This window comes from Vipera ursinii (genome assembly GCF_947247035.1).
Source record: "Vipera ursinii genome assembly, chromosome: 4".
Taxonomy (NCBI): domain Eukaryota; kingdom Metazoa; phylum Chordata; class Lepidosauria; order Squamata; family Viperidae; genus Vipera; species Vipera ursinii.
Window position 1 is genome coordinate 34,855,040 of NC_139514.1, and position 27,396 is coordinate 34,882,435.

The 27,396-nt window shown below is 36.5% G+C and overlaps 1 protein-coding gene across 1 annotated transcript in view; it reads right to left on the reverse strand.

Annotated features, from left to right (window-relative positions):
• Positions 1-378: 378 nt before the first annotated feature.
• The window catches only part of MYH15 (myosin heavy chain 15), a gene marked incomplete at its 5' end in the record, with an annotated part of 95,347 nt that continues 68,329 nt past the window's right edge, over positions 379-27,396 (reverse strand). The window contains 13 exons of the mRNA XM_083361353.1: positions 379-438; positions 3,212-3,349; positions 5,439-5,530; positions 6,849-6,957; positions 9,191-9,361; positions 9,562-9,687; positions 10,574-10,777; positions 11,987-12,179; positions 14,927-15,042; positions 21,981-22,105; positions 25,785-26,134; positions 26,397-26,593; positions 27,213-27,331. Of these exons, the coding sequence (XP_083217479.1) occupies positions 403-438; positions 3,212-3,349; positions 5,439-5,530; positions 6,849-6,957; positions 9,191-9,361; positions 9,562-9,687; positions 10,574-10,777; positions 11,987-12,179; positions 14,927-15,042; positions 21,981-22,105; positions 25,785-26,134; positions 26,397-26,593; positions 27,213-27,331 (1,976 nt within the window). The 3' untranslated portion in view covers positions 379-402. The remainder of the gene's footprint in view (positions 439-3,211; positions 3,350-5,438; positions 5,531-6,848; positions 6,958-9,190; positions 9,362-9,561; positions 9,688-10,573; positions 10,778-11,986; positions 12,180-14,926; positions 15,043-21,980; positions 22,106-25,784; positions 26,135-26,396; positions 26,594-27,212; positions 27,332-27,396) is intronic.

A 27,396-nucleotide genomic window follows, 5' to 3' on the forward strand; every position in this document is an offset into this window, starting at 1 on the left:
GTTCTATGTTCAGTCTTTCTGCACTTGTTTCAATCACTCAATTGCATCTTTTATTCCCTTCATTCTCCTGTTTCTCAAGCAACTTATACTTGCATATTAATATACCTTGCTTATAAATAAGACAGAAGTTTTAGGAGGGGAGGGTAAGCAGGGGTGTGCTTTCCATACCCTCAAAGTGTCCCTTCCATCTTCTCTCCTGATCGACTAGTCTCAGTGCAGTACAGTAGAAAAGATCCTATGCAACCAACATCAGAAAAAATGGTGGAAATCCAACAGGAGAGAAGAGAACATTGCTGATGTTCAGGCTCAAGAAATGTGGAAGTGGAATTGCATGGGATCACTTTGAGAAGGCAGGAAATGATCCCTACTTTGTGTTCTCTACCTACTGCAACTCAAGATCAGTCAGGAATACTTGAAGGACTCGCTAACCAGCATTACCTGTAAATGGGTGATCAAGAAGGCACTCAATATTTCAACAGCCCATCATTTGTATGTTCTTATGAACTGGCAATACTGTATACTGTAGCTGGTGTTCCTTAATGTTAAAGCTGTTGGGATAACCCAGCTAAATATGCAGATAGTGTGAGTGATAGCATATTTTCATTCCGCTGCAAATTTATACCTGATTTAAATGGAATTATGGGATGCACATTTTGCAGTTCTGACAGTGAGGGCACCATAATGGTTTGGGATATGTCTCAAATACCACCATTCACTATCATCATTTTAAATTTGGCCATAAGGCTTAACTCATGTGAGACTTGTGCCAATGTTACAATTTCTAAATATTAATCTCAGCACTGAGTGAATAGGTACAAGTCTAACAATCGGCCTTACAGTATGCCAAACATTCACTGCTTTTAAGAATAGGGAAACAAATCAAAATTGAACTTTGCTTAAAATGCTTACTGTTTTTAAGAAAAACAAATACATAATACTTAAATACTTAAAAAACAAATACTTAATACTTAAAAAACAGTGACAAGATTAGGAATGAGCCTTTCCTTCAAATGCTTTCTCCTTCTGAGAAAGAGGCACAGATGATGAATGGGCCTTTTTGTACAGGCATTCTGCTTAAGAATTGGAACCACAACTGCCAATCTTCCTCTGCTGCTGCTTAGCACATCTACTGTATTCAGTACAGAAAGCTACTTGTATGCCAGCCAGTCTGCTTTCACCAGCTTCACTGCCTACTGCTGCCTACCACTGCCCAAATTTACCAAAACTTCTCCAGCTAGAGAACTCCGAAAAGATCTGCAGCAATACAATGATGCCATACAATCTGCCATTAAAAGCCTCATTGTCGTATACCATACAATCTTTCAACTTCCAAAGCATTTTTCTTCTTCATATTAGTTGCCTAAATCCTCTGCTGTCATTAAAACCCACTTCTTTCTACACCAGTCATATTACACTGTTGTCCACAATGTGCAGTAGGATATGTGTGCCTTACTTCTACACTTGTCCTCTTCCTCACTGTCTAGCTGCTTTATTTTGAGTTTCTGAAGCAACACAATTGTGTAAACCAGCTTGTGTTGTCTATAATTATCTTCACTGATACAGTTGCTCAAGTCAAATTACTCACCTGCCTTCCACTAATTCTGGCATCTACTTACAATTAGATTACGAAAAGTAAACCATTTGAGAAGTGAAACCTTTCTAATCTTTCAAATAGAATATTGCTAACAAGCACATCTTTACAAATTACTGTCACATTGAGATTTGTCATTGTCTTTTTGTGTCTTCCCAGAAGTGGTTCTTGTTAAAATAAGGATTGCATCTTGACACACAAAATTGAATTGGGCACTTACAAAAATTAAATCTTCAGTTTAACTAACTTCAGGTCTGATTCACAACTCTATCTAGTGTATATTTCCTCCAATAACAGATGCCCTCACATCCTTCTCAGAGGTATCCATTTGGCCTTCATGAGACCAGAATGTTGGACTAGATAAAAAAATAAAAGCTCTTTTCATGGTTTCATGACTGAGTAATATTTTGGGGGAATGTGGTGAGATAGCAAGGGAAAGACAGGCAGACAGGTTAAATATTTTGCATATAGTTTTTTTTTACATTTTGAGTTGGAAAAAGGTTAACCGCCTCCAAGTTTCCAAAAATTGCTAGATTTTGCATATTCTTCCTATATTATATCACGACTGATTTTATTGTACTATTTGTAACTGCATAAAAAAAGAAGCAACAGGAGATATAGACACTTGTATAACCTGCAGAGATGGTGAGCCTGCAGTGGGTCTGCCATGTCTATTATGGATAGTGTGTGAGGTTGTGAGCTTTTGTTTTTTATACAAGCTGTAGGCATTCTTATGTTCTCCACTGGCCCTCTGGGGTGCCCTCAGAATGGTGACCATGACAACAACTAATTATTATGCAATTTGCCACTAGAGGCCACTCTTCCTTTTGGAGCTTTCATTGGGTAAAGTCAGTGAATAATTTCTTTTTGTCACTATCCACCACCATCAGAGAAAATAACATGATAAAACAAGATAATATGAAATTTAATTGCCCACAGTATTAAAATCAGCTACACTATTAACAATCAATTTTAAAGCTGTTTTGTGGCACAAATTTGAATTTAAAAAATCCTTTGTCAGCTCCCAAATTGTTTTAATAGTCCTAGATTGCACCTCTAGTTATTAATTGTAACATTAATTACAGTCATTTAAAAAATGAAATTACATGGGCAAAGCATGGCTGCTTAATACATAGTGGGTACCTTTTTAAATACTAGTAGTACCTTTTGGTTTCTGTGCTCAACAGCACTTTATTTCAAATGATACTCATATAGTATATAATGCTTTTAGCTCAGCAAGTGCAGAAAGAGTGGGTTGTTACTCTAGCCTAGCATAGTCTTTTCCAACATGATGCTTTCCAGATGCATTAGGAGAATACTGTAGGCTGGTTGAAAAATAAGAAATGATGGAGATTTTTAATCCAAGACACCGAGATGGAAAAGTCTAATTTAGCAGCCCAGTGTTCCATTTTTGAATCTCAAGTTTCATCCCATCTGACAGGAATGAATCTGGCAGGAATGGCTTTCTTCTCTAAAGGGGACGGGTAGATGAGAATCAGGACTTTTACCCTGGAAAAAGTTAATTTCAGTGACAGATTCTAGATGCACTGCCTACCCTTGTTCGTCTCCCTTGCTGTTCTTTTAGAGATTCTAGCAGAATCATTTTCTTCCACTTCATACCTTTTTCATGCCAATGTCTCTTGACTTGGTCCTGAGCTTATTAACCTGGGATTCAGCAATCTCCGCTCGTTCTTCAGCATCATCCAGCTCATGCTGCTGTTTCCTATATTTTGCAAGGTATTGATTAGCTTGAGATTCCTGTTGGGGGAAAATATATAAGGATATAACAATATTTGACTTTGACAAGCAAGAAACAAAGGTCCTCTGAAACACACAGACAAGACAAATCAGGTTTATACATAGCAAACTGCCTTTCAGATATATTGAACTGAAAGTTCTATTATATCTACTGGCCAGGAGTTTATGGGAATTGTAATCCAACACCCTTAAAAGGCACTAAGCTGGAAAAGGCTACTGTAATTCATTGTTAAATATTTAATGATATTGTGCTGGAAAGCAATTTTATTTATACTAATCTATGAAGTTACTAAGGAGGGACTTTTGGATGTCAGGAATATTGATTTCAAGCCTTCAGTTGGAGAAGAGATGGCCTAGCAAAATTCAAAAGTTTTTACAGATAGGAAAAAATAACAAATGTTCTAAACACAGAGGATTTTCAACAATTGTTGTAATGAATCTGTCCAGGATAATTTAAGAATAACAGACAGATACACTGAGTTGCATTTCACAATTGGCTTGTTTGGTTTTGGCTTAGCATAATGAATAAATCTAACCATTGTGGTTTATAAAGGAGGCTTTTTGGAGGGATTTTTTTAATAGAAATAATGGTTCTCAATAGGATAAACCCCAAATTTGACATTATTTCATCTGCATTTAAATCTAAATTAAAAAAATTAAAAAAATGTTTTCAGTCATATCAATGGATGATAAATGAAAGCTTTTCCTCCTTTAAAAATATAATTTGATAATTTCTATTTCTATTTTGATATACCTGGGTATCATTTAGGGGCTGCATATGGTTTTGGTTTTACATTTCTCCTTTATAGCCTAGGTTGCTGCATAGACCCAAATATATATAGTCTATTTAATAAACTATGACTAAATCAAGATTTCTGAGCTGAATAATTAAATGACAGATATCAAAGTGTGGAATTAACACGTCAGCAAGCAGAATTAAGATTTTATAAATATACAGGGAATTATTATTTTTCAACTATAAAGTCAAAATTATCATCATTAAAGTACAGAATGGAATGCTGATCAAGCATGTCATAGACAGACTAGATTTATTTTAAAAATTTAATACTTCATTCTTGTAATGGCTAAATATAGATTTTGAATTTGCCCTATTTTTGTGTTGCATTATTATATTTAAATTACATTTAAATGTAATTTAATCTAATCTAATGAAAACTAATATAACCTTTTTCAGGTCTATTACAAAGCTGTATTTTCTGTTATACTGGTATTAGTTTGCATGAAAATGGATTCTTCATTTACTTTATCATTTACATTTTACACTATTTTCCTTTTACCCATTTATTCTGCTTTACATTTATTGTGACCTATGATTGCAAAATATAATTTTTGATGGACAGTTTCATGTTCAGTGTGAAGTTTTCAAGGGAGGAATTCCTTTCATCCTTATTTACCAAAGGTGTTCCTTTGAACTGAGCAGCATCCACAAAACAGGGAAGCAATGTTAGAAACTGTAGTATCTTTCTTTGTGTAAGTGCACACACATAAGTGGATTTGTGACCCAACAAACATAACACCCAGAATTTAAGGAAGAAACATAGTTTAATTTAAAAATTTAACCTACAGATTGCACTGCTGTAAGAAGACTGATCTACTTTTGAGAAAATCTTTTGTGTAAGTTGTGTATGAAACTGCTTCATGCCCCATGGGATTACAGCTTTCAGTAAACACATATTGCTTTGTTTCTGTTCTGCAGGGTAATAAGCAATCTCTACTGAGGTAGAAACAGAAAATAGAACGAACTCTTTTACAACAAAATGGCATCTTTTATAATGCTAAGATAAATGATTCCATCTCATAATGTATCATACATTTTCAATTGTAAAGGATGAAATTGTATTTGTATACAATGGTACACATTCTAACTGTAATTTCCTGTGTTTCTGATGTTTGGGCATTTCTTTAGCCAAAATGGCCTCATTGACACAAAAGAGGACAACATAAGACAATCTAGGAAAGCACCAGAATTTTTGGAAATACCATAAAAAGATAGAAAAGTGCTATCTAATAACATCTAGGAGAAAAATGAAAAATTATAAATGTGCAATAATGATACTATACAACTTACAGCTTCTTCTGCTTGGTGCTTGTAGCTTTTTACTTTGAGCTGCAATTTATCAATTAGCTCCTGCATTCTTGCCAAATTCTTTTTGTCTTCTTCTGCCTTTTAATAAATAAAGGATTAACATCAGCAGCCATGAACTATGAACAAATGCTAGCCTAACAATGCTAACCAAAATGTTGTTTTTTTAAAGATATAAGTCTTTATTTTTATTAGATTTCATCTTGCTATTCCTCCAAGTAGCTCAGGATGACCTTCATTGGGCTGCTCTATTTTATATCAACAAATGAGAGGCAAGGAAAGAACAGGCAAAGATTCACAGTTTCTTCCACAGCTGGAATAATATTAAAAAATGATTTTCCTTTCAGCAAGCAATAAAATACAAACATGAAGTATGTATTTAAATTAACCAAAATATCACAACTGTTCACATGAAAAGAAATGAGTGGTTTAATAATACACACTTGCACATTTTAATTACATATTTTTTAAAAAAAAACAAATCAAGGGCACATCTACAATTTTCATCATCTGCTGTAACTGAAGGTGATATTTATTGTCTGAAAAGGTATAGGGTTTCCTGCCTTAGCAGGGGGTTGGACTAGATGACATTATTATTATTATTATTATTATTATTATTATTATTATTATTATTATTATTATTATTATTATCACTGACACCCTCTGTTGGGACAAGAACTATAGGCCCACTTTCCAACTTTGAGTTGGCTGAATTAAGGAACAATTAAGTTTAATACCATTTTAGGGGAAAGTCTTCACACTTAATATGGAAAGAAGTATGTCATCTTCCAACACAGCAATCATGGACTCCTAATGTTTACTCTATTTTCTAACTGATACTATTAATCATTTCTGTTTTCCATTCTTGAAAGTTAACAGAAGTTATACTAAATTATTTAACAAAGATTAATAAAATAAATTAACTTATGCTATAGTAATGTTAACAATACTAATAAATAAACTTCTATTGTGGTTAAAAAAGTTCTTTGTCCTTGAATAATATAGTTATTATTATAATAATAATCCTCAAAAACAAGTAGTTCTTGTACAAATGTTTTATCATTTGCACATTCACACTGATATTTCTGCATTCCATTCTAATCAGGAAGCATTCAGGATTTTAGAAGGAAATGGTAGTAGAAAAAAAAGGTCTAATAAAAGTAGAACCTTTTCTTTTTCTTTCTCTTCAACACCTCTGTCTCTATTCTTCATAATACAAAGCTATCTTTGGCTATGCATTCTAGATATAGGACAGAATCACTTGCATACTTTAAGTTGATTTTTTTTGCAGCCAATATTTCTTCAGAATTTCTAAAGAAATGTTGCTTTATGTACATGTGTGTATAGTATCTGGGGAAAGAAATGTGTTATTTTACTGCAATTTTTTAAGATCACTTACCTGGTAAGTTAACTCTTTGATGCGTCTCTCATATTTGCGGACTCCTTTCTGAGACTCAGTATTTCGACGAACTTCTGCCTCTAGTTCATTTTCTAGCTCACGAATCTGCACCAGTACAAAAATATTGTTAAATTGGGTTTACCATAACACTAAGCTCAGGATGAACAATTTTGCATTGTAATTCACTGTCCTGGTTACCAATAATCTTCCACTTAGTCTATGATGTCATCAGAGGGGATCTCTCAGAAAACTGATGTTACCTTTCCCATTCTTAGTTAAACATTTATACCTAAACACTGTACTGCTAAAATTCAGTTATATTGCTTCATGTTTGAATGGTATTACTTCAGCTTATTTTCTGGTAGGTGGAAAGAGTTTTAAAGGTTCCACAGATCTTGTATTCCCATTGTCATATTTTGTTTATTAGCTGCCCAATTTTCCAAAACTGGAAAATCCATAAAAACAGGTATAATATCAAACCAGACCAACAGCCCAGGCTACAGCAATGTTATAAACAACTCAAATAAAACAAAATAGAGGCCCTAGGTGAACAATAATACATCAATTCTAAGTCTAGGACCCTATCTGGTTTTTCACAGATTTTCATAACCTTAAGAGTCCTTATTTCTGATGGGATGCTGTTCCAGAAGTTGGGACTGTGATAGAGAAGGCATTTTTTCCTTGGTCTCACAAAGATGACAGTTTAATAGAAGGGACCTGAAGTGTATTCATTCTGCTGTATTCATTCATATCAGACAGGGAAAAATTATGGGAGACAAATGGTTCCTCAGATATCCTGTCCCTATTTTATCAAACTAGAGGAGATCAACCCTGACTGCTCTTTAGAAGGCCAGATCCTGAAGCTAAAACTCAAATACTTTGGCCACCTAATGAGAAGGAAGGACTCACTGGAGAAGAGCCTAATGCTGGGAAAGATTGAGGGCAATAGAAGAAGGGGACGACAGAGAATGAGGTGGCTGGATGGAGTCACTGAAGCAGTAGGCGTGAGCTTAAATGGACTCCAGAAGATGGTAGAGGACAGGAAGGCCTGGAGGCACATTGTCCATAGGGTCGCGATGGGTCAGACATGACTTCGCAGCTAACAACAACAACAAATTTTATCAAAAGATTATAATACTATTTATCTACTTTCTTCTGAATTTTGTCCCTACAAATGGGGTGGGAAATACAGGATGTAAGTTATAGGTTGTGAGTTGTAAACTACATTTTACAGTAAAATATGTGAAGCAAATGGGTTATGTGTCACTGAGTTTGTAATTCAGGAATTTATTAATATATATTAGTCCATGAGATTATGGATCTGTGCAACCCAGTGATTTGCAAAAATGTTAGCACAAGGTAGCTACATAGCTAAATTACAGGAGACAAGAAACAAAATCCTTGAAAATGATATGGAAATAGAAGACTAAGTTAAGGAAGAGATATACTAGTTTTTCTTTGAATTAAAATACCAGAGAATCCATGCACAGCTCAGCCAATATGGAAGGTGGAAGGAAAGAGACTCAACAGCAGACTGAGATCAAGATAGGCAAAAAGAAAACAAACTAAAGATCTGACCCATGAAAGCAGCCAGCTACATTTTGGAGTGTGTGAGGACTCACTGGAGAAGAGCCTAATGCTGGGAAAGATTGAGGGCAATAGAAGAAGGGGATGACAGAGAATGAGGTGGCTGGATGGAGTCACTGAAGCAGTAGGCATGAGCTTAAATGGACTCCAGAAGATGGTAGAGGACAGGAAGGCCTGGAGGAACGTTGTCCATGGGATTGCAATGGGTCAGACACAACTTCACAACTAACAACAAATACATATATATATGTGACATACAGGGGGAGTTGGTGCTAGAATATAGTTTAGTATTCTAGAAAGTTATGATTGCATTTGTACATATATCCATAAGCTCCTCTCTAATGAAATAAGCAAAAATAAGGGAAGTTCACTATGAAAGGTAGAATGTTTTTTTTTTAATTCTTGGATACCCTACGGGGGAATTGCCCCACTGTGTAGAAGGTTTGGCACCCAAGCTGATGGATAGACATTTTATAGAATCTGCTTGGAAGGCTTTTTAGGAGAATCAGTTCTTGAATTCAGGATTGAATCTGATGTTATAGCAAGAGTTATATCTGCTTTAAAAATTCATTAAAGGATGGGTAAATATAGTAATCATTTATTTATATTATTTTCTATTATTTTAAAACATACTAGGTACTTTTAAATCAAAGTATTGTAAATGACAATATTAACTCAGCCAGAACTATGTTCTGAGTACACATTTCTGAAGTAGGCAACTACTGCTTGATTTGAATTCAAGGAAAAATACCCTCGATTCCATCTTCTGAATCTGCTTTTTGCCCCCTTTGAGAGCAATTTGTTCGGCTTCATCAAGTCTCTTCTGTAAATCTTTGATAGTCTGTTCCATATTCTTCTTCATGCGCTCCAAGTGAGCACTGGTGTCCTGCTCTTTCTTAAGTTCTTCAGCCATCATTGCTGCCTGGAATAACATAAAGATGTGAAATGCTAAGTTCTATAGTATAACATCAAAATGAGTCTTTTCATTTTGATGGACATAGGAATTTCAAGCTCTAGATAAATTTTCACAACTAATCATAGATAATAATGGTCTAAATATTTTTTTTGTTAATAACAAAGCAATGATTTAGGCTGGAATAAAAAAATGGGATCTCTACTTACATCAGTGATTGCTTTTTTGGCCTTTTCTTCAGCATTTCTGCATTCCTGTATAGCTTCTTCCACCTCAGTTTGTATTTGAGTAACATCATTCTCCAGCTTCTTCTTCTGGTTGATTAGACTTGTATTCTTTTATTTCAAAAGAAAAAGCAATGTTCATTAGGACAGGATCTTTTGTAGCACTGGGATAAGTGTCAATAAGATAAAGTATAAGAGTAGCCCTATTCATACATATTCCTGATATCATAACTCATCTTATTTCCAAGAGACACACTGGTGAAAAATAAATCAGGTCAGTTTCTGGTTCAAAGTAGAATCTTCCACATTTTTGCAAGCAAAAACAAACAAACAAACAAACCCTCTAGAAAGCTTGCTATTATAAGGCTTCTTTCATGTAACTAGTTTGCAAAAAGATCACCAATATTGGCTGATATGCCAAATCTATAACTTAGAAAACATCAGGAAACAAGAAAAGAGTAATTTACCCAAGACAATATTCTTGGAAATACATTATTTCCACAAGAAGGAGCTATGACTTATCAACTTTTATGGAAATAGTAGGGTTTAAAGGAATTTAAATAAGATACATAATTCTTGTACTGAAATTATCTGGATATTATCCAAACCTCCTGCAGCACAGAAGACCCTTAAAATTTGGATGGAAAAATGCCCAACAGAAAATAAGCAAGTAATGGATGTGTAAATAGTCCCTTAAGCACAAGGGTTTTTTTTTAAGAAATGATCAGTCACATAAGTGTACAAAGCCAATTTTCTTTGACCTAGAGGACAAAAGATAAAATTTAAAATATTGGTCAGTGTGTAATATATACTTTATTCTTTTTTTTTCTATTCACACAGAAAGAAACCCTGGTGGATAAATCCATTATTTCCTATATAAAGGAATGTTGTTCCACAACAAAAAACCACAAAGAAATCATTCCTTTATGGGAAATGTTGGATTTATTATCCACCAGGAAACAGAGAAAAGAATACTAGAGCAGGCAGGCAAACCAACCTGGGTGTGCAGAAGGTTGACACGTTCAGTGGCTTCTAATAATTCTTGTTCTGCCAATTTACGACTACGTTCTGTCTGGTCCAGCACAGCCCTAAGCTCATCCAGCTCAGATTGGAGAAGAGTATTACGTCGATCAGTGACTGCCAATTGCTCTTTGAAATCCTCATTAAGGTGTGTTGAATCATCAAGCTGCACTTGCAATTCCTGAAAGAAGATGAAATCTCACATATATCTGTCTGTCTGTCTTTAGCTACAGCCATGGAATTCCTGATGTCTTTATTCACACCTAGGCTTAACTGTGTTTTGTTTTTACTGAGATCAGCCAATATCATGTAAACACTTTCAGAATTTCCTCTTATTATCTTGGAGTAGCTATAACTTCTGTAGCCAGGTAGTAGCTTGAGCTACATAATTGTCATTAAGAGAACTAAGAGCAATTTCAAAATTGTGTTTTCTTAAAGTATTGGTTGCTTCCATGTCTGCTTCTTGAGAAGCAAATTCTCCAAACATTTTGATTTTTCTTAGGGGTTTCTTCTCACAGGTGAGCAGAATATGCCATCTACAGTGATAGTTATAACTCTCTTCTACCTCTTTTGCCCACTTACTTAATAAATAACACAAGCTGAATGAAAGAAAGATGAAATTCAAAGTGCTCTACCACTTTTAAATATTTTGATGCCTCACTTCCATCTAGTTTTGTATTTTTTTCTTTTCAGAGTAAAATAAATATGTTTTTAACAAATGCACGAAAAGGTCTGATTTATTTCCAAACAATATAAAGAGATCTGAATTTTCTTTTTTAGTTAAGAAATTTGAAATTCTGGCACATATGTACATACATACAAAGATAGCTACATGCTTATGTTTCCTGTTCTTCTGTGTAATATGACCATTATATCTAAGGGAGTGGAGAGAGGAAAAATTAAAATGGAAGGGAAGGATATGAACTACATCCTGTTATAATTTGTATACTAATATGATTCAGTGACTTGAAATTGCATTAATTGTGTGAGAAAGATAGAGCTTCTTAAGACTATTCAAGCTGCACATTCGTTGGGGAAAAATACTGATAGATATAATGGCAAATGTATAGTCTGTAAACCATGTTTGCCAATGTACTGTAAAATGCAATTTATAACATATGTGGAAAAGGCCAAGTAATCTGGCTGACTACTGTTTTTTATTCCTCCACACCCAACAATCTTCTCATACATGTTATTTTATCCAAGTGGACTTATTGTTTTATTTTAGAATGACAGGGGGGAAAACTTGTATCTCGCCATGGGTTGGCAATTCGAAATTTTCCTTACAACGCCAAATTTGAAACATAGTACTATATGCTATCTGCATCTGTTGGAGTTTTGCTGTTGTTGTTATGATGTACAGATTTCATTAACAATATTCATGGAATACCTTTAATTGAGCCTGAAGGATGCGTGTGGTCTTAGTTGCTTCGGAAGCATGCCGGTTAGCATGGCTCAGTTGGACTTCCATTTCATTGAGGTCACCTTCCATCTTCTTTTTCAGCCGGACTGCCTCATTCCTGCTTTTAGCTTCAGCATCCAAGGTAGACTGCAGTGTGTCTATTGTACGCTGTTGGTTTCTCCTATTTTTGAAATAATATTTTATATAGATATACCTTTCATCTTTACCTCTCAAATACTTTGGCCACCTAATGAGAAGGAAGGACTCACTGGAGAAGAGCCTAATGCTGGGAAAGATCGAGGGCAATAGAAGAAGGGGACGACAGAGAATGAGGTGGCTGGATGGAGTCACTGAAGCAGTAGGCGTGAGCTTAAATGGACTCCAGAAGATGGTAGAGGACAGGATATATATAACCAGGAATGCTGTTATGTTTTTGTCTATCAGAGAAAAAACAGTCTGGCTTAATTCTTAAAAAGTGATTCCAGTTTTTTTTTGTTTATTTCCTTTTGTTTATTAATATATCTTTTGTCAACATATTGTGCAGACAGTAATTATCAATCAGTCTTAACAACATTCTTGCAAATTAAGACAGCATGTGCAGATGGTTCAGCAGATTCATAAGCAGAAGTAAATTGCCCTCTTCTGCATAATGTGTTACTGGCAGAACAACTATGGAAAAAAAATCTTATGATGGTTAAGAAATATAGATCATTTGTATCTATAGTAAGTTCTTATTGGTCTCATTGGATCTAGACTGGCATCATAATCTCTTTCATGGTTCTTTTTCCCCAATTGCTATAGAGTCTACCTTTTAGTAACCTTGTTTAGAACTGTGAGTGGGATGGAAACTTAATAACATTATAAGTGTGAAAATAATAATAGTGTAAAATATAAATGTAATTATAACTGCTGTGGAGAAAAGCAGAAGTTACTTCTTTATACATATACATTCCTGTATATCTTTCTTTAAATCTTTTTGTGTTTTCTACCTTTTTCTATTTTTTTAATTGATTTCACTTTTAGCTTTTTCTGATTTTTCTTTTTTCTTTTCTCTAATTTAGTTTGTACTCTTATTATTATTTTTAAAACATATACATGTGTGGGTAATAATTACAGATTAAAAAATGAAATGTGAAGAAAGAAAATTTGTTCAGAAGGTTTTGATTGTATAGCTCTTAAATGTTTGGGCTTGAATCCCTATGAGTTCATTTATATTTGTGATGTAAAATTATAGCTATTACCAGGGCTTTTTTTCTCATAGAACGCTCCGGCACCTTTTTTGGATGGAACCTTGTAGGGTACGCAAGGCAGGTTGTATGACATGTGTGAGTTCCGGCACCTTTTTCTTTTACAAAAAAAGCACTGGCTATTACTCTTTTACAGACGGTCTTGCCAACTTTAATGATAAATGTCCAGAAGAGAAAAGCCAATTCTCTCAAGACTAGGAAAACGTAAAATATTGTATTCAGGTAGAAATCTGTTCAGTGTTCTTTTTCTCTCTTTAAAAATACTAACCAGAATTTACAAACTAGGACACAGAGAGAGAGAAATTCAAAATTATTTGAATGAATACACAAATCTGACAGATTTACCCATTCTGCAAACTAATTTTTAGATTCTGTTGCACTAGGGCAGGGGTAGGCAACCTTGGTTCTTTTATGACTCATGGACTTCAACTCCCAGAATTCCTGAGTCAGCATAGCTGACTCAGGAATTATGGGAGTTGAAGTCCATGAGTCATAAAAGAGCCAAGGTTGCCTACCCCTGCACTAGGGGCTATTAGATCTGGATGGCAAAAATTCAGATAACCATGGGATGGAGACAAAGTATTGGAACTGCCTTTATGTCTGCTATTTACTCTGTCTACAGTTTTGCAGCCTGGATCCAGCCAATGTTAAAATTAATAAGGGCAGTCAGTCATCTTAAATCAAAATAATCTCTTTTTCAACAGGAAAATGCTCCAAATAACCTCCCATACTGGGGTATGTCAAATGACATCACCTGCTAATATCACATATTCATATAAATATCATCAGTGATGGTGATATTGGACTCTAGGAATGCTAGAACACTGAGAACTCTTACGTAGAAGTAATACATATAGAGTCATAATATGAAGGCTGTCCTGATACAGACATTTGCACCTGCCACAGACAACATCAAAATCAGGCCTGCAGAAAGATGGTGGTAGGATTGTCCAAACTGCTTGTCAGAACCCATATGCTAAGGGGACTCTTTTCTATCTTTAATTCACACTCTACTCTTTCTATACTTCTGGGTTCTGCCATGCCCCTGGAGGGGAGCGGGGGAAAGCACTGTGGGTTATTGCTCTGTTTTCCTCTATTGCTACACTGTAACAGTTTGCTGTTTCTGCATACTTCCTCTGTGAACTATTTTTCCCCTTGATGTCAACTAGAAAGAGGGGGGGAGGGGGAGCAGAAAGAAATGCGCCTCCGGCAACTGGTATAACTCTACTTTTGGAAGGGAAGGCATGAAGAGCCGACAAAACATCGCTGCAACCCTGAGACAGCCTGGCGTTATCTGCTCTTTCCCACAATGGACTTAACACCTGGGGATTGTCCCATTCGAACTGACCAAATGAACTTTGGGTGGGGTTTGCTTGGGACACTTTTAACCTATTGATCTGAGTGGGAAACCTTCAGATCCTGTCTATTATGCCTGCTATCAGCTTCTCCTAATAAAATTTCCTTTTGGAAGAAACTGCTTCCACGAGTTCTGCTTTCTTAGGATGAGGTTTTTGAAGTGGGCCCTGACACTGCCCATATGTTGAGTGCTTTCAATAATGAACTCCTGAACAGTGCTTAAGAGAAAGGTTCTAAACCAAAATTCCACATATTGTTTGCAGTTAGTACCAATCCAGTCGTGTATTTTGTATGACATGTTGTATAAACGTTTATCATATTGTACCTGAAGTTTTCAGTTTCCTCATCTTTTTCTGCCAATTTTCTTTCAAAATCTGCTTTAATTTGGGAAAGCTCCAGTTGAAAACGTAATGTTTTGCTTTCTTCATGCTCCAGAGCTCCCTAATAAAGATGCACAATATAAATTAAGGTTAAATGTCTTTTTAAAAAAAGAAAAATCACCACACCATATGCTGTGGTAGCTGAAAGGAACAATCTAATATTCTGTTCAGTTGCAGAGCAATCATTATGATAATACTGAAAAGCACAGACAAAAGGTATTTTTATCATAATTAGCACCAGTTTGCAACATTTTTACATGCAAGGGTTACTTGGAGCAGGTAATCTTTTCATCTTGGCCCTACCTGATTTTTTTGTTTGTTTACAGATGCCTTAAAGTTTGTGTCGAATCCTGGTGACTATACAGATCAGTCCTTGCAGTTTTCTATGTTTTGTTGTGCAGGCTCTGAGGTGCCTGCCTTCTTTCAAGAGCTAAGACAAAGTGACTGGTACGATGTCATTCAGCTGATTACTTGCCTAAGGCAGGACTAGAACTCAGATTTTTCCTTTCTGACTCCCTATTTCAGGGATGACAAACTGCATGTCCACAGGCCAAATGCATCATAGCAAAACCGCACCCACCACATTGCCGGCAATGGCAAAAAAGTCACAACGTTGCGAGTTTGACAGCTCTGTCCTATTTTAATCATTAGATGAAACTACCATCAAATAGAATGAAATGTCCATCAGGGCAATTCAGCTTGGGTATCATAAAAAGGGAGCAATCTGTTAGTAATTTGATTTACTACTGTTTTATTTTTACTGCCAGGATGAGAAGAGGTACATGTAATTTATTCTAATAACTGCTTTTGAATGACCCCACAACTTGACTTGATATCAGGATGATAACAAGATATTATCTGATATCCTCTTCTGGTAGCAAAATGTTTTTGGCTTAGCAGTACATGTTCTGTAAGACACCCTTTGTTTTGTCTAGATTAAGTGTCCCCTTAGCCATAGCAGGTACACACGGGTGTGTAGTAAAGTTGAAGGTTAATTCCCTCCGGGTTATCAAAGTTTCCTATAATAGCACTAAAATATTTACCTGTGCATTTTTATGTGAACATGATACATTATTTTCCATTTCTTTTTAATTTGCATATGCAGATTATATATTTTCATTCACTTGCTCATTTCTGTTTGTTGCAGATATTAAAATAGAGGCTTTTATGGCTGGCATTAAGATCTAGCATGAATAAACTGCGTGGTAGTGTACTATGCAAAAATACAGTATGTGCTGAGGAATGACAGGAAAAAGGGTTATGGAATCGGATGAGCTTTCACTCATCAAAACCAAGAAACTAATGAATACTTTTTTTCAATTTACAAAAGACAATTCATAATTATTAAGAATATTTTAGATTTTGTGGCCAAGATTCTAAATATAGGCTAAATTTAATTATTTAACAGAAAACAAAAATATAAAATCCTGCAATAATTTTCATTGTATTTATTTTTCTAATTTAGTTCCCTATTGCATTTTAAACTGGTTTTTAAAATAGAGCATTGTGCAGCAGAAGGAACAGTATAATTCATTTATTTCCCTCTTGACTTTGATGTGGACTGAACATTTGTTTTTCTATAAAGTGTTATGCCATCTGACTAGATATTATACCCTGAAATTTTGTAAAATGAAGCAAATTCAATCTGTGGATATATATGCTTATCAGATGTTGTTATTCTAGTACAACTCTGTCAATGGGTTGTAAGCAACAGTATTGCTAATGAAGGCACATGTTTATTTGATTTTAGTCATCTGTCAAATGGAATCATTTTAAGAAACATTTTTTGTTCATATAAGGGACTGTAGAGAAACTTGTTTATGATTTATTAAGTGCTCATACCCACAATCCCCAGTCTTTATTCTCTCACACACATTCATATTCATAAAAACATCTGTAATATATGGCAACTATTGTGGGACCTCATTTGTTAAATTTAGAAGTTATTGACTACAATATTGAAGAGCAAAAACAATGTAGGAATTAATATATGAACATGCTGGAAATAAGAATCTAGTTCTAGTTAGATTTTCTCTTCGTTTCAGCTGTCTTTAATTTTTTTTATGTTTTCCCATTTTTTTCTGTATTTGTGAAATACATAATGCTGTTTTTCTCTGGAAAAGAATAGCACGATGTATGACCATGTATTAAGTGATTGAGATGGACCTTTACCATGCAGGACAAAAGGCGAAGGGCAACAAAATTTTGAGAAAATGTTTCTTCACCTTGTGATGGGCAAGGGATCACAATGAACACTTGGGGAAAGCAGACTGTACTGGATAGGGCAGTGGATTAAAAACAACAACAACAATAACAGGTTAAGCCTATTTCAGTGCTTACATGACGGTTTCTGAATATCTCCTGCAGGTTTTCAAAATTGGCAATAGAGTCCACCAGAAAGACACTGTGAGGGCATACATGGCCCTTGGTTGTTAGCACTGGATGACTATACGTAAAAGGCATTGTTTAGAAAACAAAAAGAAAAATCTTCCTTGTAGTTTTATGGAACAGCTCTTTTTAATGAGCATGCCAGATTGCATTCTAGACTGTTTTATCAAGGTGAAGTTTTCAAATCACTACAACGGATATATGATGCTCAGGTAGACCCTGTTCTATCTGTGTTGCATATATTACATATTGAAGTATCTCTCTCTCTCTCTCTCTGCATACTATACATATATGTATATATATATACTATGTATACATATACATATGCATACTATATATGCATATACATATACATATACATATACATATACATATAGATATACATATACATATACAAGCATGCTGTTCCTCTGCTGTAATACCAAAAACCTTTTTATTTGATGGGGAAATCCCTGCAAAATATAAGGTAGCCTGCAAAATTTTAAAAAAAGAAAGACAGATTAATAAAATGATACATATGGCTTATTCAGAGCTTATTTTCAGTATCAGTGCATTCCAAATACTGCTAGATAAAGAAATGGTGTATGTCCCTTTTAAAATATATAAATGATTTTTAAAATTTTAATACATGACAGTGCTATTGAATGTATTCAGTTAACTTGTTGTGTAAACAGATCATAATCAGATACACCAAATTATACTTAAGAGAGCACACATGAACATAGATATTAAAAGATTAAATCAACCTGATGATTACCATTTTACAAAAACACAGAAAACCATGTATTGGCTGGAAATTTCCAACAATTAGATGGCAGAAAACACCTGGATATTTACAGCCAAGGCAAGTGAATGTGATTTTTAAATATAATAGTTTTTCCATACTTGTACATTTACAACAATATTGGATATCTTATTGGCCAATTGGGTAACATGAGAATTTGGATTACAGCCAAAGAACAAGAAGCATTTATCTCTGAATCTATATAGCACTATAATTACATGGCTTTATAGCCATTTTCACTTTTCCAGATTGCCCAAGAGGTTGTAAAAAGTAAATAAGATTTCCAAATTTATTTTCACTTTGGGATGAGGCATAAAAACACCACTTTCAAGAGCAATAAAGGCCCCACAATTGTAAAAAGCTACTTTTGATCCAAAGCTTCATTGGCAAATTGACCAAACTCCAACTTTTGCTTGTAGATTATGTTTTGTTCACATGACACATAGAATTGCAATATAGTTTAGCATGTTGGGCAACCACAGGGTGCATGCTTAGTTTATAATTCAGCCTATTGTGCCCAGGATCAATTAGGTAAACCATGGCTAAAATAACCAGGAGTAAGCATGCATTTATGAATATGTCCTCAGAACAAGTCAGAAGTAGTAAATTGGCAAGCTACCTAATGTGAAATATGTATTTGCATTTACAACCTTTTTAAATTGAAGCTCTCTCTAGATATGCAACTGATAATTATCTCATTGTAACAGATGGAAGAGAAGATTTAGCCCTTTCTTCTTTTGATGAAGTCTTAAGAAAAGTACTTCCTCAGAAGCTGGTATTAGCTACACTTCACTGGGACACGGCAGGAATTTCCTGAATTCGAAGGCCAGGATTTCCCTCAAAATTACAGTAGAGGAGAAAAAGAATCAGAGCGTCCCTCTGTCTGCCTTCTTTGATTTGGATAATTATCATCTCCCCTGGCTGATGCCATTAGCATGTTAAATGCAAAGTCAGTTTAAAATTATGCAAATTTGATCCTTAATTGTTTTTTACTAATTTACCTTTCCCAACAAATTATCTGTCATACAGAACAACTGTTTTCAAGTTCCCAGTCTTAAGAGAACTCTTTCAACATTGACTTTAAGGCTTTATTTATACAACATTAAGACTACCAGATTTGGGAGGCAAATATCAGACAACTACTTCTGGTAGCAAAGAGATCTGAATATTTGCAGCCCAGGTTAGAGCTCCTTCATGACTATGGGCCCATCCCAACAACCTCTTCACCCCACTGTGAGCGCATCGCTTCCTCTGGATGTGCTCTCAGTGATTCTCAGTTCTAAAAATGATATTCGCATAATGAGGCCTATGAACCATTTAGGTCATATCGATAATGTGGGAAAGGCAAGCTGAAATGATGTTTTCTGTATCAACTTTGTTGTAATTCAGACGTGTCAAACACAAGGCCCGGGGGCCGGATGCGGCCCGCGAAGTGGTTTCATGCGGCCCGCGAAGCCATCCTGGAAACAGTGAGGGAACGGCCCCCACTGCCTTGGCCCTGGCCCAGAGACCCTCCTCCTGCCAGAGACCCTCAGATCTGTCCCACTCCTGCCCGGGCCCCCATAGGCACTCTTGATACGAACAATGTAGAGCTGGCCACGCCCACCCAGGCCATACGCATTCTAGTCACACCCACCCAGCAGGCCACGCCCACCCTGGCCACACCCACCCGGCCCCCTGAGGGCAACCGCAATGCTGATGCGGCCCTCAATGAAATTGAGTTTGACACCCCTGTTGTAATTGGTTCTGCTGGTTACCTGAGTTGCTGTTCTTCCATGGGATTCTGACCTTCCACTCCTCAATCTTTTTTTGACTGCATCCCAACTCTTACAAACACTTTTTATTTTGTAAGAAAATCATTTGACCAGTCCAGATAGATACTGACATATCCCTAAACCCCACTAGCCTATCTCTGACTTAAGGTGTACGTGGGCAAGGTGTATGACAACTTGCCGCAGCCAACTTACCACAGGACAACTTGCCATGGGACAACTTGCTGAGGGACAAGAGTTACACTAATATCGAATAAATAGTGAAATATAATCATTAAAGAAAGGATACCAGGGGAGGAACAAAATGAAATGTGAATGACAAAAAATAAAATATTTTTTAAATTACTTTAAATAATTATATTGAATTGTTGAATCATTCTGCAGCGAGTTGTCCCATGGGGAGTTGGCCATGGCTAATTGTCCCATGAAGAATTGGCTGTGCTGAGTTGGCCATGGTGAATTGACCATGGTAAGTTGACTGTGGCAAGCTGGCTGCGGCAAGTTGCCCCATTCTGACATAGGCAAGTGTATCTAAAAGAAATCAGCTCCTGTGATTCCTCTGGGGTTTTTCCCATCATTACAACAGCCACCAATCACAGAAGTTCCTCTATCATAAACTCATTAGTTTTATGCTGGGGGCATGGTGACACACAATTTTGTTTATTATTTTAGGTACCACAAAGTTTTAGAAATAGTTCCTTTCTAATAGGAAAGTATTGGCCAAGTTACATAATATCACTAGTCTATTCCATATCGGTTAAGTTGGCAGCAGTAATGATTGGTAAGTAGCAGCGCTTCAGATACTAAAGGTGAACTAAAGCTTCCAAGATTTCTCATTATAAGCTTGTGAGTTGCAGTTCAGAAACATCTACACAAGTGCACACACATCCTCTTACAAGGATGTTTAATATGGGGCTGCCCTTGAGGACCACTCGGAGGCTTCAGCTGGTGCAGAATACAGCTGCGCGAGTTGTGTTGGGGGTCTCCCGATAGTCCCATGTTACACCTCTGCTCCGTGAGCTGCATTGGCTCCCAGTTGCCCTCCGGGTGAGATTCAAGGTGCTGGTGATGACCTACAAAGCCCTACATGGCATGGGTCCGGATTACCTACGGGAGCACCTGCGGCCGGCGTCCTTCCCTTTGTCCAGTGCGTTCCCACAGAGAGGGCCTCCTCAGGGTGCCACCGGTCAGAGAATGTCGACTGGTGACCCCCAGGGGGAGGGCGTTCTCTGTGGGCACGCCAGACCTTTGGAACCGCTTACCGGTTGAGCTCCGGATGGCTCCCGACCTTTGCTCCTTCCGACGTGATCTAAAAACTTACTTATTTGAACAAGCCGGCCTGGTCTGATGGGTTTGGGGTTTTAACATTGATTTTAACTAATTTATTGCATCGGGCACAATTATTTAATGTTTTTTTTTACTTTTGTATCTTGTATTTTTGATATTTATTGCCCTGTACACTGCCCTGAGTCCTTCGGGAGAAGGGCGGTATAAAAATCAAATAAATATAAATATATATAAATATATAATATTCTTATGAAGGAATTTAACAATGGCATAGAAACTGCATATGGGGAAGCAATTCGCCACTTTTAGTACATTTTAAAGAAGCTGAGGATTTTAAAATCTGTTTCTAACATCATTTGCTAGCCAGCTGGTTTTTTTTTCAAGGTCTTTCCTGAAAATATTTGAGAAATACATGCCAAACATTCATAGCAAAAAAGAAAAAAAATCCTATACAATATTTTAACCAGGAACCATATCTTAAGTCACCTGGCAAGAGATGGTTACTGCCCATACAGGTAAATTGCTTTTATTTTATTTGAAGGACTATATTATACAATAACTACAATGACAAAAGCATATGAAAATGTTATCTCTTAATTCAATGATTCAAAGTGATAATTCATGATGCAAGCTGCACCATTTCATACATGTACGTATCATGATGTCATGCAGAAATATACTGTATAAGGGGCAGAGTTTGCATCATGACTTGTCTTTTCTTGCTGTCTGGGTGTATCTATAAAAAGATTGTCCAAATCTTTATCTTACCTCAGCTTCTTCCAGGGCTAGCTGGACTTCTGCTTTTTCTTGTTCAGTCTGTTTCTTCATTTTCTCTAATTCATGAAGGTTCTTGTTTCCTTCGCTGATCTGATCGGTTAGGTCTGAAATTTCCTCTGTAAGAATTTTTAAAAACAATAAAGAAAGAATAAGGATCAGAAGTCCTTCCTTTCTTCTAAACCAATGTTTGTGTGCATGCATGTGTACTCTTTTGTGTCCGTGTGTGCTGAAAAGCTGAAAGATGTTGAATGCTTATTTTATTTAACAAATTTATATGGCTGTCCATTTCAGTAACTCTGGGTGGCATACAGTAATGGATTAAATTGAATTGAACACCCCCCAAAAAATAACCCCATTCCACCTGCCCCTGTGGCTGCAAACAAATCAAATAAGCTACTTGATCAGCTACTTGACCTAAGTATCAACTTAGGTCCCCTAGTTCATTGACAGAACTATGTCCACAGGGTCTTTTGAAAAAGTAACAAGGTGGAGGCAAACTTTATCTGCAGGGGAATCTTGTTTCATGGGGAGGGAGCAGGAGAAGGCCCTATTTTTGGTCCCACCCGATGAATTTCTTTAAGAGGTGAGACACACAACATGCCCTGCTTCCTGCTCTAGTGGGGTGGATAGATGTAACTGGAGAAAGGCACTCCTTCAAATCACTTGGTCCCAAGCCATGTAGGCCTTTAAAGGTGATAACCAGCACCTTGAATTGCACCCAGAAGCAAATCAGCAGCCAATAAATCTCAGCTCTGCAAAAGAGATGAAACATTCATTAATTTGGGCTTGCACAAAACCATACAGATCATTGAATTTTGAGCCAATTGAAGCTTTCAGATACACTCCAAGGGTAGCCCCATGTAGAGTACATATTACAATGCATCATTGGTTCCTACAAGGCAGAATAAAAAGAATCTCCAAGTTACATCAATTAAAACAACTTCCAGATAAATATGAGATATTTGTATAACCATACTGTTATTTTTGAGGATGATTTTCATTCATGGATCATATTCTGGTCATATTTTAAAAAATGGACATGATAGAGCACTTGGACCAATAAGAACACTTGGGAACCAGCAAGATATCTACAATGTCTAACTCTCCCAAAGCTGAGAATAGCATTTAAGTCAGACATAAGAACTTGCCATCTGCACTGCTGCAAGAGTGATACTCCAAACCCTATTAACTGAGCATACCTGCCCATGCAGCATCAAAGAGACTGACACCATTTCACATGTATTACTACAGCCATCAAGTATGCTTATATTCTGCCCCTAATATATACATTTCCAGGAAGACTAGACAATTCCATGTGAACTATCTTCTAGAAGATTTGAAACTGCTTATCACCTGTGCAGTAGCTAAATTCTGTATTGCCACCATGAAAAATGCATAACTGGTTACAGGGGAAAAAATCACTTCTGTTTTATTTATCACTTTCAATTTATCATGTACCAGCTATTTTTTTAGATTATATGTTTTTTTAACTTCACAGTCTGTAATGTTTTAGATTTACACTTGTAAAAGTAATTAATGCATTATAGCAGTGTATGTCACATTTTTATTAATCATTATATATATATATTATGCTGATAGTTTATCTCATCTATTCAATTTTACTTTGGTGTTGTATTTTTTTTTACTTTTGGCTGATCATTATCTGTGGGAACGGCCAGAATTTGGTCTCCCAAGAATTTGGCTTTTCACCTTTCAGCCTTTCCGTGCCTTCCTAGTTGGGCCTCTCTGTAGTTTCAGTGCAGAGCACACTCTCCTGGCTGGGAGGGGGGCCTGGCATGTGGGAGGTTTGGGAAACGCTATGATAAAGACTTCACATACATCTTATGCTACCTTGTTTTTCTGTGATCTCATAGGCACCTGAGTATCCAATTATTTCTGTGTATACTATTTTGTGTGAGACTGATGTAGTTTTTTGTAAGATTGGAGGTGAATAAAAGTTCAGCGGGCAGTGCTCGGGGGAGTTCTTTTTCTGGAGATGAGGCTGCCTGGCTGGTTCAAAGCTCTCTATCGACTCAGGTCTGAATTCTTTTTCCTTCGTCTGAATTCCTGTCCCTACATCTGAATTTCTTTCCCCTTCAATTATCAAATAAATTATTTCTAATTCTTAGCTGGTGTTGGACTTCATACACATTGAATTCTTCCTAAGAACCTAGGGTGTCGTAATGTATTGGCCTAGTATACTATATGTGCATATCTAAGCAGTTTGGCTTTTTGTAACTGACCGATGGAGATTTTGCCAATGTATATATTTTCTAAGTATCATCCAAGATTTATTATTATTATTTGTTACTATTGATGAAAAGAAGGTGCTATATTATCATTAGAGTACATAAGCTGTAAGGAAATATTGATCATACAATAATAGTATATTACTATTTTGAAGAATATTCATTATGAATTGACTTAGGTCAGAAGCATGACAAAAAATGCGATGTCCCCTTTTCATATGCTTGTTCCATCTATTTACAAACAACTACAACTTTTATGTCTGTAAACTTTAATTGGGTGAAACAGTGCATCACAGGGCACCAATTTTTGAACTAATTACCTCAAATGAGCCAAGTTACAGAATGAGTCCAAACTCCAGAACCCATGACTCCCATGAGCAAATTTATTTATTTATTTATTTATTTTATTGCATTTATATACCGCCCTTTCCCTGAGGACTCAGGGCGGTTTACAGGGAGTTAAAAATCAACCATACAAAAGTTAAAACCCAATTTAAAAAATATCAAATCAACCCTGTACTATTAAAACCCCAATTAAAATGAATGTCTCCTCAGCCTGGGCCCGAGAGCTCAAAGAGCCAGGTCTTCAGGCCCCGGCGGAATGATCGGAGGTTGGGAGCAGTCCTCAGCTCCACCGGCAGCTGGTGCCAGAGGGCAGGCGCCCCCACTGAGAAGGCCCTATCCCTGGGTGTCACCCGCCGGCAATCTCTTACCGGCGGGACCCTGAGCAGACCCTTCCTGTGGGAGCGCACTGGGCAAAGGGCGTTTGATGCCGGCAGCAGGTGTTCCCTCAAATACCCCGGACCCAGGCCATGTAGGGCTTTATAGGTGATAACCAGCACCTTGAATTTGTGGTTGTTTAAGTATTGCTGTCACCCAGAAGTTGAGTAGAATGGTCCCACCCTAGCTTTCCGGAAGCCAGGAAGACCTGTCCCATCATAGTTGCCATGGCAGGAAGTTGGAAGTCACTCCTGCTCTTGCTGTTTTTCTGCCCTTGTTCATTCTATTTCTCTTTATGTGAGAAATGTCTCTGAAATGATGAGTCACAGATTGTGTGGTTCACATATAAAGAGGGACATGGATTATTTAACAGTGGGTTATTTCAGTGAAAATAATCGTATTTTCTGAGCCATACTTTTTTATGTTTTGGTATCCAGCTCCACTATGTGTGGACACTGTGTTCCTTTGTTCTGGTAAATCAGTATCAGCTATTCATAGTTTTTTTTATTGAAAGCTATTCATAGTTTTATATTAGATATCTGTCTATTCTACCATTACAGAAACTTAATGTGTTTGGCAAATTCCATAGTAAATAAGACTTTTTAGGGATACTCTACGAAAGTTAATCCATCTGATATGAAAGTTCTTTTTTTGGTACTTCAAAGGTGAAGTTCCATACAAATAAGTCCAGATTATACCTGGAACTTTATTTACCCTACTTTCAGGAAGGCAAATTGCTCTGTATCTTTGTGGGTTAAGGCTTCTGAGCTCCTTATGCAAATTATTCATGACTTCCCTGCAGTATCCTTAATAACAAATGACCTACCTTGGAGATTCTTGTTTTCTCTTTTTAAGGTTTCTGTATTGTCTAGGCTTTCTTCATATGCATTCTTTAGTTTAAATAATTCTGTACTGAGGCTTCTAGATTCCTTCTGGGCACTCTCAAGCTCTGCTTGGGACTCTTCATACTTCTGTTTCCATTCTGCAATCATCCTGTCAAAATTGCGCTGCTTCTTGTCCAGAACTCCCGCAGCTGAGTTGGCCTTTTCCAAGTCAATCATTATGTCCTCCAATTCATTCTGCAGTCGATGTTTTGTCTTTTCCAGAGATGAACATTTGGCATTGGCAGCCTCAATGGCTTCCTCTGCCTCCTGGAGACGAGCTGCCAATTTTTTCCTAATAGCAGATATTCATAATAAATTAACCCATTGAAAATTTTTCTGATTTTTACAAAAAAATCAAGCAATTGAACTTGGTTTGTTACATATTGGCAAAATGTGTTCCCAATACCATCAGGGGTTTACATGTTTACATAAAACTGCTTTATGTTTTCTGCTATAGTCTCACCACTAGGTTCTACTTTTCCTTTCCATGTATTCATGCCAGTTTATAAAAAGGATATAGTGAAAATTTAAGCAGTAACTTTGATGTCTCTTACTTAGCTTCTTCCAGCTCTTCAGTTCTTTGGATTGCATCTGTTTCATATTTAGTTCTCCACTGTGCTACTTCTGCATTCCCTTTAGAAAGTGCCCTCTGCAGCTCAGCCTTAGCTTCTTGTTCCTCCTCATACTGCTCACGCAAGAGGTCACAGTCATGGCGAGCAGCCTGCAGAGCATGGGCCAAAGCATTCTTGGACTGCAGGATAAAGAAATTGGAATTAGCACATTTTGTAGCAGAAAAAGGAGCTACAATTGGAATTGTAACTAGCAAGTTCCTGTGATTGATTTCCAGTTTTGCTTTTTACCTTTTAGACGTGAAATTCTCATCAGTTACATTATATTACTTGATCCATAACAACTATCACGACCTTTATTCTGAATTTATAATCCCATTCTGTATTTTAAGTGCTGTGGTGGTGCAGTGGTCAGAATGCAGTATTACAGGCTAATTCTACCAACTGCTAGCATTTTGATTATCACCAGCCTTCCACCCTTCTAAGGTGGGTAAAATGATGGTCCAGACTGTTGGGGAAAATATGTTGACTTTGTAAACTGCTTAGGGAGAGCTATAAAGCACTGGATCAGTATATAAGTCTAAGTGCTATTGCTATTTACACAAATATTGACAAATAATGATTTGATTTACACAAATCGAAAACAGTAATGGATCAATTTGTCCTGTTATGCAGATCAGTGAATTTCCATTGCACTGACATGAGACATGTGATTCTGGACTTATTCACAAACTATCATAAAATGAGAAATTTTCTCTGACTGTCTCAGAATCATGTCAGGATTCCTAATGAAAGCATTACCTTGGTCTCTTCCTCTAGCTGCCTTTTAAGTTCATCTATTTGTTGAGTGAAAGACAATTTCCCTCGAGAAAGTTGGTTGATAAATGATTCTTTTTCCTCCAGCAGCCTCGTAAATTCACCTGCCAGAGAGGTATCAAAAACAATAATAAGCATATGATTTTTATGACAGGAAAGCAAGATGGAA